This window comes from Osmerus eperlanus, chromosome 16 (assembly GCF_963692335.1).
Source record: "Osmerus eperlanus chromosome 16, fOsmEpe2.1, whole genome shotgun sequence".
Taxonomy (NCBI): domain Eukaryota; kingdom Metazoa; phylum Chordata; class Actinopteri; order Osmeriformes; family Osmeridae; genus Osmerus; species Osmerus eperlanus.
Genome location: NC_085033.1, coordinates 3,385,289 through 3,400,239, shown reverse-complemented (window position 1 = coordinate 3,400,239; position 14,951 = coordinate 3,385,289). Strand labels below are relative to the sequence as shown.

Genomic DNA, 14,951 nt, shown 5'->3' with positions numbered 1-14,951 from the left:
ATGCCGCTGACTGCTTCCTCTCCTCGGGCGCTCTGGTGCTCTTCTCCCCTCATTTGTCCCTCCCACCACCCCTTACTCCATCCTGTAGCCAGCCAGGAAACCAGCAGCTACACCATACAGCCAGTCCAGAGCCTCAGTCAGGGGCCATTAATTAATTAAGCAGTCCGGTGTCAATTACAGCCAGTCCTGCTAGGGACGTAAGACAGTTTGCTCAGGATGGGGGATGGTCAGACTTTGGTAAGGCAGAGAACCAAAGGGTGACATAATCTCCGAACCCAAGTGTCCTCTATGTGTGACACAAATGATGATTAAGCATAGGCTGTACTGTATAGATGTCATCTGGCGATGATGTTACACAGGCTAGGACTAGGTTGACATATACTTTACATGTTCTTTTATATGTTGGGTTGACTTTTAAGGCTCATTACTAGATGGTGAAGGTGTCTTTGTCAAAATAACGAGACGTGCAATATAAATCTGTGCCATAATCTTGTGTTTTTGTGTAGTACTGTTCTAATGCTATAACTTGATCCGGACCTCCTTTTTTTAGGTTGTATTTGACATTTTGTGTTTTTTTACAGCATACAATTTGTCTGTGTTCGTTAGTGAGAAGTAGGATCACATCTTCAGTGTGTCAGTCCACCCAACTCCCCTGGTCACACTCAAGAACATCATACTTTCCCAGTCGTTTTCTTGGGAAGTCATTTTAATGAGACCCACTCAACACCCATGGTTACTGCTTTTAACAGCACCAGTAAATTACTCATCAGCTCATCACTTTAGATGGGCATGTGTTAAGACTGTGAGACTCTTCATAGTGGTTGATAGGACGGTTAGAGACAGACAAGACATTTTGCTTGATTATCTCACCTGTTAGGTGAAGACATAAGTACGCGAGCATGAGTTACCATGGGTTAGGGTTATACTGATTGATGTAAATGAGATTGGTAAGATGTCTCCAAGCTTCTACTCAGACAAACTCAGTAACCTGCAGTGCATGTGCTGTTCCATTTGACCAATATTAATCCAGTTGTATTTGTCCTTGAGCTAATAGTGAGACATGAGCATGTTCTGAATGATTGACAATAGGAAAATGACTGAAAAAGCTGGCTTGCAGCTCACAGAATTTTACGGAAACAGCTAAAGGTCACTGCTACTGTACAGTATATAGTAAGTAGATCTACAAAATAGCAGTACCATAGGAAAGGGTACTAAAGTATTCTTTACACATCCTAGCCAATTACATCAGCTTTTCAATTTGACAAACACTAGGAACATAAACAAATATTTTTTAGATTCTGTCACCAATCCACACCATTCACCATTTTATCCTTCAGTCTTCTTCCTGCTGCATTCAATATTTCATCTTTTATTTGAGCTGACAAAATTAAAGGTCAAGGGGACACATGACAACGTCACCCACACAGGGTCAAAATGTGGAGACCCAATTTGATTGAAATCTGAGGAATTTAAAAGGTATAAATTGAACATCCTCATTCCTGGTGACTTCTTGGTGTCAGCAGGGAAAACATGACACTTCGGGTCATTAAAGTACAGGCACCAGCACAGGACAAAGTTGTTGGCAAGTAATGAAGAACCCAGAGGGGGAACTGTCACCGATCAGATGTGTTGTGAATCAGAAAAGGGTAAGCTGCAATACACATCCTTCAAAATCTAAAGCATGGATGAAAGGGAAGTTCAAACATAAGGATAATGAACAATATTAAAATAAAAACGTTAATTTTACAGGGCCATCTGCTGTATTATTGGATATTTGTGACCTGAATCTTTTTTTTTTTTACGGCTAGGCCACTCTTTAAAAGATTGATCTGTCAATGCTCTTTCCAGATAAGATCTCATCCCCTTTAGACACCACAGAAAAGACACAGCGGAAAAGGGCTAGAATAATGAAATACACATGACTCAGACTCCACTCTGGTGAAACCTGAAAACGGCATATTTGTTCAACGAGAGCAATCAAACCAAATTGTGGGACCAGAGGAGCCACAGTCTTGATCATCCCCAGTGATAGACCGGACATCTGCCAGATGTCCATGTGTTGGGAGGTGAACCTGTCCAGGACTCAACACCTAACAGCGTCTCCGCCTTGTTTTGTAGAAGAGTCATTCTTGTCAGGAGGGCAGAGAGGATATCTGCGTCAGTGGGCACGACACAACCACTGATTCAGACTTCCAGTCTTCCTGCTGTTGGACATGAGCTCTTGACCCGCATGAAGGTTGTGAATAATTTGCTCAGGCCAAAGGAGAGTTAGTAGACTACAATAGAATAACACTAATAACAATAGTAACCTGTGGACATAATCCTGAAGAACCATTGGCTAGTTCTAAAGAGTAGTTACTTGATGGCCTTGTAGTATTGTGGCAAGCTTGCCGAATCTGACCAAGTCTGTTGTCAGGCATTTCATTTTATGATTTTTCTCAAAGCCAAAGTACAAGTAATTGTATGGTCAGCCAATAAACTATTTTCAGATATGTGCTTACTGTCCCTAAAAATAGTATACAAATAACAGGTTACACAAACTGTACCTGTTGATCAAGATTTTTTGAATCCTTTTGGGTTGAGCCACGCATAATGGCTGGGTTATGTATAGATATAGGGGTGAATGACTTTGTTAGGTAGAATAATAATAATACATTAAAAAAAATGGTTGAGCAAGCAACGATCATTGTCAAATCTTGTCAAAAGGGGAGGACATGTAGATCATGCTGCCATCTAGTGATGTGTATGGAATGTTGATCATGAGCTAAGATATTATGCCTCAACATGATTTTTCAAATCTCATTTTACAGTAGCTTCCATTGTATTGGATGCAGATTATTTTAAGACCAGATAAAACTGTCTGTTCTCAACCTTTTTTATGGTTTAGTGTCTTCATACCCCTTCATACGCACTCTAATATTGTTTAATGATATAAGATACCTGAGTTATTATGACAAATATCTTCTTACTTTGAAGTTTCTATTACATTGGAACAATGTAAGTTCCGCCTTAGTCCCGGTTCTTTACAGCTAAACTCTCACTAAGATGTTTTTCTTAAACAATTCCTTTGTTCTCCTTCCTCAGTTTCAAAACCACTTATCTTTTCTCAGTAACTGCAAATTAACAGATTAGGAGCTCAGCTAAAACGGTTGTTTATTTTCATTCCATTACATGTAAATGAGAGGTTTCTTTCTACTGTGAAATGAATGGGCTCCATACAAGCACACACGGCTTATAGTGCCTGAGAAAAGTTGTCAGATCCCTCATACACTGACGGCTAACTTTAACCTCTGCGTTCATAGCACTGCTGTTTACTCAAGTTTCTGGATGCAGTCAATGGTCTACAGGAAGCATTGGTCCAGAACGAGGGAATCCCTCTGAGGAGAAGGATGGAGAAAGGAGTCATTCAAACCTGGAATGACAAATAGGTGAGGCTGTTTACGTATGCTGTGTTTACATAAGTGTGTGTTTGGCTTGGTGGGTTATTGGGCATTTCGGAATAAATCTACACCTTTCTGCGTAATCCAGCTTCATAAAACAATATTAAACTGTTTGGTGAAATGTAATTTATTTGAGAGTGATGACACCCTTTGATTTCTGAGGTCATCAGGAATAGGCATATTAATGCTAAGACAACATACAGATCTGCCCCTAGGCAAATCACACAGGAGTGAGTTCTATCTATTACATTCACTATATGCACTATTTGTATGTTGCTGTAGATCAAATCTCAACTGTAAAAGTACATGACAGACATTTACAGTTTTACTGTAAATACACTCTCATCTAGTTAATGAGGACCGATTGATGTTCAAACATTAAATAACTAAATGTTTTGTTCAATATTCAACTAAAAGGCATCATGATGTTAAGAATGTAAGAAAGTATGTATGTATGATAGTCCACAAAATGTAATACACATTGACTTTTCTGATGCTTTCCATGACTTGTTTTGCAAACCCATCAGGTATTAAAGTTTTCTGGATGGTGGCATGGTTTGGTGGACATGACCACTGCCTTTTCCAGTAACTAGTGCTGTAAGGTACCTTTGATTCAAATGTTGGCACCCCTCAACTGAGTGTAGACAGTGAGTCCAGGCTATCGTTAGCTACCTTGTCAAAGTCCCATCTTTAACAGCTACTGGTGCACTGCAGAGCGAAGTACCTCACCTTCAATCCAGGAGGTGTTCGACACAAGCTGTCTTTTGTGTCTCACAGCATAAAGGCTTTCTTCATCACATCCAAAGTCTGATATTTTTGTCTTGTGGCACTTTTTCACTTGGTACAGCCGGGACCTGCCAATCTCCCACAGGGTTCTGGAAGAAATAGTGCGGTATTTGAAGCAGCACACTAACTCAGCCATGGGTTTAAATTAAGCGTGATGTGGAGGAGTGGAGGAGGGGGGCTTTGCTGAAATTCGTTTGGCTACATAGGAAGAAAATAACTCGGATGTTGGTATGAATGTAGAAGCCCCTCCCACTAGGATACACAGATGAGACAGCTCTTTAGAATCCACAAGTGGAGTGAGAAGCTAAGGTCATATATGCATTTGACATGCTCTGGGGAACGCATAGAGCGGCAAAGAGGGAGTTTGTGTATCTTAAGTCTGCGTTAGTTCTCAACCACTATTCCCACACAGCTGGTTTTAAGTCAGAAGAGATTAGTTGCAATAGTTCAGAAGAATCTTGAACTATTTAGGGACTTCACTCTACAATATTTACCATTTGGTTTTCGTGGTATAATATTTCTGTGATGTAATACAGCCAAAAGAAACGGCAGTCAAATAAGGATTTATTCAAAATGTATCATATAGTCAAATCTACAGCAGTGAGTAAAACAAAAAGTTAACAGTTTAATTTCATTCATAAAATAGGATACATTTTTCCAACCGTTATATAACCAGTTGCACAACATATTAGCATGATGCATGAGCATCATATATATGCTTTCTATATAGATATATATATCAGAAGGGAGACACTAACTCCTCTTAAATTGGTATGTCAATGACATTTAGAACAGACAATGACACAGAGCACTTCTTAAGACATTCTATCAGCGCCGACCTTTTCCACAATCAACAGTCAGAGCGCTTCTCTGCTGCCTTCGGTGCAGCTGGTGATAAGCTGTGCCACCCCATATCCTGTTGGTTTGATTGGTCTACTTATATTCGCAAGAGGGGGCCTTAAGACCGAGCAGTCTTCTAGTTGGAAGGACTGAGAGTATGAAGGGTCCACTGAATCAGTTGTGACATTGTGCAATGTTGACACGGACAGGCCTGTTTCGCTCAAGATGTCCTTCCTTGAAGCACAAGTGACAGGAGTAGGAAGGCTGCTGTCAGACGTGAAGTCCAACAGGACCCGGCTCTGTTAACTCCCCTGGTTAGTATCCTGCTTGTGCTGTCGCAGAGCCTGCAGGAATACATGCTTGACTTGGCTCATCATGTCATTATAGAGCTGCAGGTCCTCCTCTTTGGCCTGGAGAGTGCTCTTCAGCGCTGCCTTCAGTGCCTCCGTCTCCTCCAGCTGAATAGCCAGCCTGAGGGCAACACGGTACCATCAACATCTGTTTGCTTCATAAATGTATCTTTACGATGAAAGTCCTCCACATTATTTCAATCAGGTCAGCTACATCTAAATTTACGCCAGAAACCATTACACAATGGCCGTTAATACAGAATATCATTTGTTTTTCATCTGACCTTGATACATAACACATGTGTGTGCTTAGTGTAAGGATTATTCTGTAAAGGGGGTGGGGTGGGGGTGGGGGGGTTGGTAAGTAGAAAATTGTATCCCAACATCACCACCAAGGACTTCAAAGACATGTAAGTTACACAGCTTGCAGCTGGACTCACTGGGTACTTAGTTCACTTATTTGAGAGTCCCTGGCTGGGCCTTGAGGGCTCAGAGGGAATAACTCGTCCACTCTCCCAGAGAGCACTGTCAGGCTGGAGGACGTTCCTGGGGGAGAACAAGACCAAATAACACAGCAGATACACAATATAAACGGACAAAATCAATGTAAGCCGGTAGAGGAGGTCTATCTGAGCTAGGTCTATGTGTAACGGATGGACTGTGGTCATCGTGTCGGATTCATACCGCCCCAGTTCTTGTTGCTCGATTTACGCGGAGTCGACCCTTTGCCGAGGTCCAGCTTAGCCTTATCCAGCTGCTGCTCCAGGATCACGGCCCTGCGACGCTCGCCCTGGTACCTCTGCTCCGCCTCGGAGCACCTGCGCTTCACCTCTTCCTCCCTGCCGGGGCCACATCACACAGAGCTGCTCAGCCTGCTGGGTGATAATCATAGGAAAGTAAACCAGCTCCTCTCCCGTGGAGTGGAAGGGATCAACATTCAATGGGAAAGCTCCAGTCACCCTAATCTAACCTCCTAGAAACTGGGAATGAGGTTTCAAATGCATACACATTGGAAGAAAGATGGAAATGAGTTCCAAATGGAGTCGTGCTAGCTTGCGTACAGAGGAAAGGCACTCAAGACTACCATTCAATTGTCTTGCACAGTACCGTCTAAGAACATAAAAGAAGAACAAAAAAGAATGGTCGCCTTCCAAAACAGAAAGAAAGAAATTAGAAAGAAATACAGCAAATAAAGCTGTATTTTTCACAGTGGCAATTTATTACCACAGGATTTTTGGAATAATGCAACATAGTTTAGCAAGTTAAATACTTTCAATTGCAAATTTGAACAAAACTTCTCTAGTTTTGCTATTCAAATACCTAAGGCACCGAAGCACCCACTGTTCTCTCGACTATCCATCAGTCATGTAAATAAAAGTATAAAGTCAGTGTTTTTTTATGCCCCAATACTTTCCAATAGCAGAGCAGCTAGTGCTATTCAAATTGGTAGTTTGCCTTGTTGTCAACAAAAGGCTCCCACAAAGCTCCAAGTCAGTGTTAGTATTCTGCACACCCAAAGACAAAAGGAGCTGTCGTAGCTAAATGGAACAGTCCCTAGAGTGCTTACAAGCTGAACAATGTGTCGGATATGAAATCCATAGGCAGTCTGTGTCATACCTGATTTGCTGGACCTTAACTAGTTCTAGAAGTCGATCTCTCTCCACACTGACGGCCTGGTACAGGGTTTTATACTCCATACACTGGTCCATCAGGGACTTCACTGAGTCGGCCTGACTACTGAGGGGAGGCTCAGAGTCTCTGAGATCATAGACAAATGTGTTAGTTCAATATGAACAAACAGAGATAGGACTCCTTGTCTGAGAAATTGTCTCTTACGGGAGTTTGAAACTTACCCGGTGTCCACCAGTAAGCTCGACTCCACCAGTTTATGTCCAAGTTTGGAAAGAGAACTGTGCATATACAGTAGAATTCAAGAGAATTATTGCATGAGTATACTTTACCACAGTCATTTAATAACAATAAATACATAGATCTGATTTGCAACAAAGGGAATTGTGCAGCAACTTTTTTGTGATATGGACAAACAATCTCTCGCAAGATTCTCTCACTTTTCAGCTGCCACATGCAAACATACTGTACCGTGCAGAGCTTAATCTCTTGCTACTGTCGCCCCCTGCTGTCGAAGGCTTGGAGCTGCAAATGGCAGACTTGGAGCTTGACTGACTGCCATTCTCTCTCTACAACATAATTACAAACAAGACTGAACAAATTATCCTACAAATGAATTGAATGACTTGGCAGACATGGGATCGACTCTAGATTTGGATCCATCTGAGCTAATGCACTTTGACTTCTGCAAGTTCCAGGTCCAATTCCTTCCCTGTACTAACATGGAAGTTAAGTAGGGTCTGAGCTACTGAATCAGGTGGCTACTGAGCTGTGTGATGGCACTGTCACTAAGAGTCTGTATACCTTGAGGGAGAGCTGCTCGATCTCCTCCTCCAGTTCTTTGACTTTGGCCTCCCTCTCGGAGACCATCTGTTTGAGCTGCTGGATGAGGGAGCTGTGCCTCTGGGCCTCGCTGATCAGCTGCTGCCCCAGGGTCTGCTGGCTCTCCTTGCTCTGTGCGTCCTGCTGGCTGAGCCGGGTCAATACGCCCTGCAGCTGACTCTGCTGCCTCTATCCACCCACGCCAGGAGGGGGCAGTGCACCAGAGGACAGGGGGGGAAGACGGCACATAAGCTGAGGCACTCTCAGATCTGTTGTGTATCGATGTCCGTTCAAGCTACGCAACATCCACTTTTGCTTGTTTGTTCCATCATTTTTTACTTCATTAGATTTATTGGTACGACTATAGTAACCTAACTGTCAAATTAACATTTACAGTCATGATTTAGCGTGTATCTTACCAGTAAGGCATCCACAAGCTCATTGTCGTGTTTCCCCTTGTCCAGAAGGGTGGAGATCTGCATCTTCAAGGACTTCACCTCGGTGGTCAGAGCTTTGTTTCTGGCCTTAGAGCCTTCCAGCTTCTTTTTGACATCCTCGTGGTCTTTCAAGAGAGACTCGTACACCCCTGTTAGCCTCTGTCAAAGTCATAGAAGGAAACGAGAGTTTATTGTCATTGTCATTTGCAACTTGATGAGCTAATAGATGTGGACACCGGTTGGCTTCACTCGTATGCAGCTACCTCTAGCGTTTCTCTCTTCTCTCTCTCCATGGATCGGATATGGCTGATGTTTCTCTCCTGGGGTGGGTTTTTTGGGAGGACCCCTAGTAGCTCCTCTTCAACCCTCAAGATACTGGGCTGCTTCCGCTGAGCTGACTGGTTCAACTGCTGCTCCAAGTCCCGCACCTACAGTAGGCGAAAGGAAAGACAACTTTCCATATTCAATAAATCCTATGACAAATCCTTTTAAATCACTTGCGTAAAAATGCAGTACATAAAAGGGTCTAATGGAAGTGAGCAGAGTATCTGCTAGTGTCACCGAGTTTAATTCATCAAACTAACTCTTCAGTATAAATACCACCCATATGCTCCATTGAATTGCTAGCTTTTCGGTGTGTGAGTCAGACCCTGTTTACTCGTAGTAGTAAAAAGTGGCTTGGGAGATTGGATCACAAGTGGACAGCGCCGTCCACTTGTGTTCGAATCACCGAAGTGCATTTTAGAACCAACTGTCAACAGGGCCTTACAGTACCCCAGTTCCCTGGAGTTGGCATGTGAGGCATGTGGTGATAGTGACAAGTGACATGGTGACACTGGCTTACCCTATTCTGGAGGGCCAGTATCTGCTGAGAGCGGCCCCTCCAATTCCCTTGGCTGCTAAGTAGTTGCTGGATGTTGACCTCCTCCCCCACCTCATTCATTATCACCTGCAGCAGAAAGACAGGTTGGGCTGAGAGTTGAATTTGCTCTATATCTATGGATCAGGGTCGAATCAACATTAACACCTACATCAGAGACACTGACTGTCTCCCCACCTTCAAGAAAAGGCTAAAGACGCACTTGTTCCGGGAGTACAACGGTACTTAGGAATGATTCGCTGGACCTGATGTTAGTTTCATCCAGGAAAATAATGACTGTTATTGAGAGGCTTGTTGCTCTTGTTGGTTAGTTGTAACTGATTTAACTTCTTGTACTCGCTTTGAATTATATTATTGTTGCTTGCTTTCCTACAGGTACACCCTTGCACTTTTGAGGTTCATGTTTAATTGTAACTTGTTTAACTACATGCTCTTATGTTTCTTCCTATTGGCACTTATTTGCTTTTCACAATGTATGCTTCATGTTTTGGCAACAATGTTTTTGGGGCTATCTCGTTGTTTATGATGATTGACCTATGCACTTTTGTAAAGCTCTCTCTTGGAAGTCGCTTTGGATAAAAGCGTCTGCTAAATGAATAAATGTAAATGTAACATACTACCTTCTGAGCTATTTTCAATTCCTGTTTGACAGCCTGAATCTGGTTGCGGTATTCTGTCATCTTGAATTGGGCAGCGGAGAATTTTTCTTGAAGTGATTTCACCATTGCACTGTTCTGTTGAGAAACAATTACAATCTAGTGACCAGTATCTTATCAATGTCTACATTTTTGAGAAATGCTGTACAAAATCTGTGTCTAATAGATATATTATTAAATGTGATAAGTAATATTCACCTCTGGAAAATCATCTGCAGACTGCAGATCCTTTGTTTTCAGATCTGTCTTTTGTCCCAGAGGATTAAGTGACAAAGCAACCTGGGCAGAGAAATTAGCAATACATTTTCAACTAAATTATCAATTATATAAAGATGATTTATGTATCTGAGAAAACGTAACTGTCATTATCATGTTTAAATGATGTATTCTTTTATGAAACAGATATTATTTACCTCTTTCTCAAGTTCTTTCACTCTGTTGCTTGATTGCTTTGACCTAACCTTTTCCTGTTCAATCTCAGCACGTAACTCTCGATTTCTCTTTGAAAGTTCCACAATCTTAGTGGCTGCTACATCACCTGCCATGCCAGAGGTTCCTTACAAAAAATACATATCTGTTATGTATGTGATGCAAATAATTAATAAATCAACTGTGTTACAACAAAATTGTGAAACAACTGTGAAATGTAGCCTTTTCATTACTAGACCTGCAAGAGCCAGCCTGTCTTCCTCCCTCTTCTTCTTCAGGTGTTTTAATTCAAATTCTTTCTCACTTAGAAGTTTGAAGAGGCGGCCATTTTCATCTCTTAATTCTCTCAATTGTACCTGCAACTGTTCATTTTCATTCTGTAACAGTCTAAAGGGAAGTAGAAAAATGTACATTTAAAATTGAGGATTACCCTTTTAGAACCAGAGGTTGGTTGAACTCTGTTTTCACATTAACTGAGAATGTATTCACTCTCAAAATATCACTGTCATGCTTGAATGTATATGTAATGCTACTAAAACCATCAGTTATTTGAAGTTGCCATCGGCTATCTTCTTGGTGTCAGTAGGCTTAACTGAGCAACATTGATAACATTTGGGAAGCTTACTTTTCACTAACTGTTTCTGCTGCATTATCTTGCCCTGCAAGATTCAAGTCATCCTGGACTTGGAGGAGCACAGAGGAACCGTTGGGGGTCTTCTCCAACTCCTTTTGTTTCAGTTGCTCTAATCTTGTCTGGAGACGTTTCTCTTGTTGTTCTTGAAGGGCCTGGAACTGTAGCCTCAAGCTATCCTTCAGTCCATCATCCTCCATTACTGAAGGAAATCATTCAATAACAAACCTTTCTTAAAATGATTGAAAATGTTGTATGCTAACGTGCACAGAATCTATTGAAAATGTCAGTTGCACCTACACTAGCTTAACGAATTAGTTCTAGAAAATATCATGCAGATAGCAACACTTAGTTTGATCAGTGTCACTAATAATGCAGTAGTGCAGTGTACTGGCTAAGGTCAGCTGGCGCTACTGTAGCTCTACATTTGTTGGGAGAAAGACAGGGGCTAGGGGTGTTTCACTTGACGGTCCAAGTATTTTGGGGACCTTCAACCAGTAAGTAGCCTAGCTAGCTAACGCCTTATACGAAGACTTGATAACAAAGTTTGGTCTGTAGCCTCGTCTGATTGCCTGAATATTCTGGTTAGTGCTACAGTAGCTACTGCACTTTACCGTAGCAAGAGCTAGCTTTCGCCGGGATAGTGTTTTATCTCTAATAGCCTACAGTATACAAACTGGCATATTTGTTAACGTTGACAAAACAACTCACCTAAATGTATTCAACCACAGCAATTGTATAAGATGTGTCTATGAAGTTGAAAAACAGTAGGTACTATTAGTGTCAGCCCTGCAGACGTGTTGACTTGCTAGCTACTTCCTCATCCCGTCAAACACTGTATCCATGGCAACAGATGGGTTAGAAGGGGGGCTCCGAATCGCGTGCAGATGTTCTCTGTAAAAGCTCCAAAGACAAATGGAACGTATTTAACAGAAAGTACTGAAATAATATTGACCATTCATTTGCATTTTCATTAATCCTTTTATTGCATTCCACCAGCACACAATGAATCTGAGCTTCACGTTATTACCTTACTGACTGTTTCTGTGCAACACTTGTCAAGGCCTACTTACTCCTACATTTCATTGAACTTACAAAAGTCACTTTCTTAAAATCAACACTCTAACACCCAGACATAATGAAAAGACTACATGAAAATAGTAACAATTAAATTCAAATCTGTTTGAAATGTAGCTTTTAGGTAGTGGGTATAGGTAGAGTGCAAATGTTGAGTGTAACTCTAAATTGTCACATACTCTTAAAGCCACTGATAATAATGTGAAATAAATATAAACGATTTTAAAACCATTTAACGTTGACAATCAGAAAAGTAAACCAGAGAGTAACCAAAAAAAGAAACTAAAAAATCTATCTACCCCAACCCGAGCACAAAAGACAATGTTAAAACTGTCCATTGCTCATTTACATATGGGGTGTCCAAGAAAAGATATTTCCATATACAAATTATGGCAAATATGTAATAAATTAACAATACTTTAACACCTTAACCCTTGTGCTGCCTTCGGGTCACATGACCCAAAGGTTCACAACGAACCAACGTTGTGTTTACCCAATTCTACCCAATACAAAAACAAATAAATAGCATTTTCTTTTAACCTTCGCAATGTGGGGGGTCTGAGACAGCCCGACGGTTAAAAGAAAATTCCTCACTTTGTTCTTGTATGCGGTAAAGTTGTCGCAATACGACGGTGGGTCACGATGACTGATGGCTCAGAATGACCCGAAGATAACACAAGGGTTAATATGAGGTAATATTAAGGGACATACAAAGATTATATTCATTTGTGTGTTAAAGCCTTCTGTTCTTCTCTGGGTTTTACAATGTAATCTTTGTACATGGAATAGAGGACACCTGAAACAACAAAGACAACACAATAAGTTACTTTATCACACACAAAGTGCCTTATCATCCAAAACATTGTAATGATGCATGATTATCCATGTTCACTCAGTTACTTAGTAATTGCAAATAGATTAAACAAAATACAGATGTTTTGTATAGTTAGCTCATTTATAAACATACCAATGGTCATAGCTCCCACCACAAATCCTTGAGCTGCTACACGCATGTGGATGAGGTGTACTGACATCTTCACATCTCCACGATTTTTCATTTTCAAAAGTCTGTACCCCACAATAGCAAAGAATCCAGCCATTCCTTTATAAACCCAGAGATACATTTTATTATGGTTCAATACTAAAGGGGATTGTTACAGCATCTAAACAGTAAACACTTTACTTAATCACGTACGTAAACACAGAAACACACTTCTAAATTAACCGAGAACATATTATAATCATCAATATCTTTTTGGATGATGTAACCACTCAATGCATGTTACTTACCCACTGGAACAAATGGATTTTCTTTTGCCTTACGCATAAATGTAGACTCATACTCGTCATAGTCAACTGAAGACATCTTGGCAATAGCTTAAAAAGAAAAACTGTTTTTCAAATGATGTTTACATTATGTATAGAAAGTACTATACACAAAGGTCTAGATCTACCTGACAACTATTAACACTTTTTGGAAAAAATATTATACATTTATACTCAAATTTCTATTCTTATAGCCTAATTAACATAAATCAATCATTAGACTCCTGGGACAATATACTGTACATAGATAGCCTAAGTAAGCTACAGCGTTACAAAACAAATTACATTAGCCTACATGGCTACTAAGTCCAAGGACAAAAAAATAGGCACTTAAAGTTATCTTTCTTAAGCCCATATAATAGATCAAATAACAATTTATCATTGTCGAGAGCCCAAAATAAAGAACAAACGTTAACGTTAATTCAATAAACGCAATGATCAATGCTTGTGGACATTTTCATCGAAGGTCAAACTATGAAAATATCTATTTCAAATCTGGTCAGATTAGTCATAAACGTTATAGCGAATAGTTCGACCAAGTTGACTGAAAATAACACTATTAATATTCTTACCGTTTTGTTCTGTTGAACTACACGTGTAAATAGCTAGGCACAGGAAAAAGCTATTCGCTTCAATGTGAGAATTGAGAAGTGAATACCGGCAAGTCGAATATTTCTCACGCTCTGATAGTGCATGATATAACCTTTCAGAGTGCATGCACATGTGACGTTACATCTGTGAAATGTAGTCCAGGCGACATAACAAATAATGTTGCAAACAAATTCTATCACAGAAAATCCTCAATTATGTCGCATTTTTATACAAGTCTATAATCACGTATTGGAAGATCAGGGTCTTCGTTTATTTACCCGTCTTTGGATAGTTATTTATATTATCCTTACAGAGGAGACTCTGATTCCCAGCAAGCCAAAAGCAACGCGTCACACAGCTGTGTGGTGTGACGCAAGCGGTAATATAACACCGCAACGTGCAATTTCAGGACAGAATGTCCCATCCCAGCTGAGGCTTTGCAGATCCTATCCGATGCTCGGATCTATCGTGGTAAAGGGCGAAATGTAATGAATGCACACCCAGTTCAACCAGCTTTTGTCTTGCCATGTCCCTGACCTGGACAAATGTAGGCTAGTTGCAGCAAACCCCCTAAGTGTTTTGTGGACTGAGCAAATGCATCTAGCTCTTTCCTTTTGGGGAACACCTCCATTCAATATCTTGCTTTTTAAAGTGATGTACAATGAAAAACTTTGATGAGCAACATTTTATATTTTCCCTGGAAAATCTACTGTAAAAGCATTGGGAATTTTCCACCCTTCTGCAACCCTGACCTGGAGCACAATAATACAATGTGTAAGATTCCAGATGTTTGTTTATTTACTAAAAGAGTTTGGATGTGTTCTTGTTTCACGAGATTCAGTAGCCTAAAGAGTTAAACATGACAGGGGAATAGACTATCAAAACAGTAGCACAGCACTTACAAGATTTGTTTGGGAGAAAGAGGAAATTGCAGCGCAATTTCAGACTGCATCTACTCTTATCTGAGATACTATAAGATAAACATTTTACGTCTTCAGATCATCTTTTATTCATATTGTATGCACTATTTGTGTTTGAATGACATTTTCATGTTTCA

At 40.6% G+C, this 14,951-nt stretch overlaps 2 protein-coding genes across 6 annotated transcripts; both read right to left on the bottom strand.

The window, feature by feature from the left end:
• Window positions 1-4,779: 4,779 nt before the first annotated feature.
• On the bottom strand, window positions 4,780-11,767 carry ccdc13 (coiled-coil domain containing 13). Of its 4 annotated transcripts, none has more exons than XM_062481525.1 (16): window positions 11,612-11,767; window positions 10,895-11,102; window positions 10,508-10,656; window positions 10,254-10,396; window positions 10,039-10,119; window positions 9,805-9,918; window positions 9,149-9,253; window positions 8,568-8,732; window positions 8,287-8,463; window positions 7,850-8,056; window positions 7,517-7,614; window positions 7,270-7,326; window positions 7,034-7,174; window positions 6,101-6,255; window positions 5,857-5,962; window positions 4,780-5,537 (listed from the first exon to the last, which is right to left on the bottom strand). In XM_062481525.1, the coding sequence occupies exons 2-16, from the start codon at window positions 11,098-11,100 to the stop codon at window positions 5,369-5,371; spliced, it is 2,073 nt and encodes a 690-aa protein (XP_062337509.1). In that variant the 5' UTR covers window positions 11,101-11,102; window positions 11,612-11,767; the 3' UTR covers window positions 4,780-5,368. The 4 variants fall into 4 exon arrangements, with proteins under 4 accessions (XP_062337509.1, XP_062337510.1, XP_062337511.1 ...); XM_062481526.1 differs by having other exon boundaries at window positions 10,895-11,132; window positions 11,612-11,744; XM_062481527.1 differs by lacking the exons at window positions 4,780-5,537; window positions 5,857-5,962 and having other exon boundaries at window positions 6,112-6,291.
• Window positions 11,768-11,861: 94 nt separating this feature from the next.
• higd1a (HIG1 hypoxia inducible domain family, member 1A) lies at window positions 11,862-14,032 on the bottom strand. 2 transcript variants are annotated; one of them, XM_062481530.1, is made up of 5 exons: window positions 13,876-14,032; window positions 13,268-13,354; window positions 12,945-13,079; window positions 12,664-12,773; window positions 11,862-12,408 (listed from the first exon to the last, which is right to left on the bottom strand). In XM_062481530.1, the coding sequence occupies exons 1-4, from the start codon at window positions 14,024-14,026 to the stop codon at window positions 12,700-12,702; spliced, it is 447 nt and encodes a 148-aa protein (XP_062337514.1). In that variant the 5' UTR covers window positions 14,027-14,032; the 3' UTR covers window positions 11,862-12,408; window positions 12,664-12,699. The 2 variants fall into 2 exon arrangements, with proteins under 2 accessions (XP_062337514.1, XP_062337513.1); XM_062481529.1 differs by having other exon boundaries at window positions 11,862-12,773.
• Between the last annotated feature and the right edge of the window lie 919 nt (window positions 14,033-14,951).